The sequence below is a fragment of the Mustela nigripes genome, chromosome X (assembly GCF_022355385.1).
Source record: "Mustela nigripes isolate SB6536 chromosome X, MUSNIG.SB6536, whole genome shotgun sequence".
NCBI classification, from domain to species: domain Eukaryota; kingdom Metazoa; phylum Chordata; class Mammalia; order Carnivora; family Mustelidae; genus Mustela; species Mustela nigripes.
The window spans coordinates 67,762,842-67,764,690 of record NC_081575.1 but is presented as its reverse complement, the minus strand read 5'-3'; the positions used below and the strand labels follow the sequence as shown (position 1 = coordinate 67,764,690).

General features: G+C 43.3%; 1 protein-coding gene across 1 annotated transcript; it reads left to right on the top strand.

Annotated features, from left to right (window-relative positions):
* The first annotated feature begins 1,093 nt into the window (after positions 1-1,093).
* On the top strand, positions 1,094-1,587 carry LOC132007370 (thiamin pyrophosphokinase 1-like). The gene has a single exon (XM_059385521.1). The coding sequence runs from the start codon at positions 1,174-1,176 to the stop codon at positions 1,585-1,587; it is 414 nt and encodes a 137-aa protein (XP_059241504.1). The 5' UTR covers positions 1,094-1,173.
* The last annotated feature ends 262 nt before the right edge of the window (positions 1,588-1,849 follow it).

Genomic DNA, 1,849 nt, shown 5'->3' with positions numbered 1-1,849 from the left:
CCCCCAGGGATTTTGAAGGCCTTGATCTACTCTCTGGTTTTTTTTTTAATTAACTTCCAATATCACTTTTCAGAAGCGTGCCATGATTTTGAGATGTATTTTGTGTCCCATTGTTTATATGTCATGCATTAAAAGATTTTTTAAATAATAAATTTTGAGTTGTTATGGTTAAATTAACCATTTTTTCCTTTGTTGGTTTTCGGTACCCTGATTTTTAATATATGGGTAAAACATGTAACTATTGCTGTAATCAAGATAGAAAACTGTTTCTGCAAAACCAGCTTCCTTGGGGGCATGTATGGGACATTTCCTGGCCGATCTTCGGAATCTGGCTTTTTTTCCAAAGAGAACCCTCAACTTCCTATAATGGGCCTGTGTTGGTTGAGGATGTAACCGCCTCTGAATTTTTACCTGTTTACTACCACATCCTCTGTGGGATCCTCAGTGTGTCTCCTGTTCCTCTGCTGTAGGAATGGGCCTTTTTATAAGTTACCAAGGAAGCTCTGTGTGTCTCACCCTTAGCCCTTAACTCTTTGATAATGTTCCTTAGTTACGCATTGTGTCTCTTAAGGGCATCAGTACAACTTGTAGATGACTGCCACTTTTGGCCTTCCTTGGATTTTGTGCCCTTCATACCATTCAAAGGCCTGAATCATCTCACAAGCTAGGATAAAACTCTATACTGTGATGTTTCCAGTTAACCTTGTGCTATTAATTATCCATGCCACACAGAGGTCGAGGCTCCTCAGCTGAGCTCCGAGCGGTTGATCGCCTTCGCTCCCGGAGCCCCGGCTCTGCTCGCCGCGGGCTCCACCCACCATTGTAGGCCTGTAGTCTGATATGGAGCATGCCTTTACCCCGTTGGAACCCCTTCTTCCCACCAGGAAGTTGAAATACTGCCTTGTGGTTCTGAATCAGCCTCTGGACAAATGTGTTCGTCATCTTTGGAGCAAAGCCCTTTTGAGAGCCTGTGCTGATGGAGGTGCCAACCTCAGGCAAAAAAGATACCTTCCATGGTATCATGGAAGGAGAGAGGGAAAACTTTTTGCCTGAATTCATCAGTGGAGACTTTGATTCTATTAGGCCTGAAGTTAAAGAATATTATGCTGTCAAGGGATGTGAGATTATTTCAACACCTGACCAAAACCATACTGACTTCACCAAGTGTCTTGAATGTCTCCAAAAAAGATAGAAGAAAACCACCTACAGGTAGATGTAATCATGACCTTGGGAGGTTTTGGTGGGCGTTTTGACCAGTTTATGGCATCTGTGAGCACCCTGTTCCAAGCTACTTGCATCACTCCTGTGCCAATTATAATAATCCAAGAGGAATCTCTCATCTACCTGCTTCAACCAAGAAATCACAAAATGCATGTAGATACTGGAATGGAAGGTGATTGGTGCGGCCTTATTCCTGTTGGACAGTCTTGCAATCATGTTACGACAATAGGCCTAAAGTGGAACCTCACAAACAACATGCTTGGCTTTGGAACACTGGTCAGTACTTCCAATACCTATGATGGGTCTGGTGTCGTGACTGTAGAAACGGACCACCCGCTCCTCTGGACCATGGCCATCAAAAACTAACCCAGCAAGTGGCATCCATGGCCGGGCCTCGGATTTACCTCATTTGCTGCTGACTTACTATTCCACAAGAACAGTTCACCTTGGTTTACAGAAATTTAAACCTCTCCATGGGATGCCCCCTAGTTTTAAAGATGTTAATGTTTCGGGAACCCCAGATAACATAAATGACAGATCTCAAGTCTACAGTGAGGGAGAAAAGTTATTTGTAAAGAAAGTACATAATCTCCATTACATTCACTTGGAAAACCAAAGTGGGTCATTC

Coding starts and splice junctions, on each gene's coding strand:
- LOC132007370 (XM_059385521.1), top strand. CDS start 1,174: ATGTCTCCAAAAAAGATAGAAGAAAACCACCTACAGGTAGATGTAATC.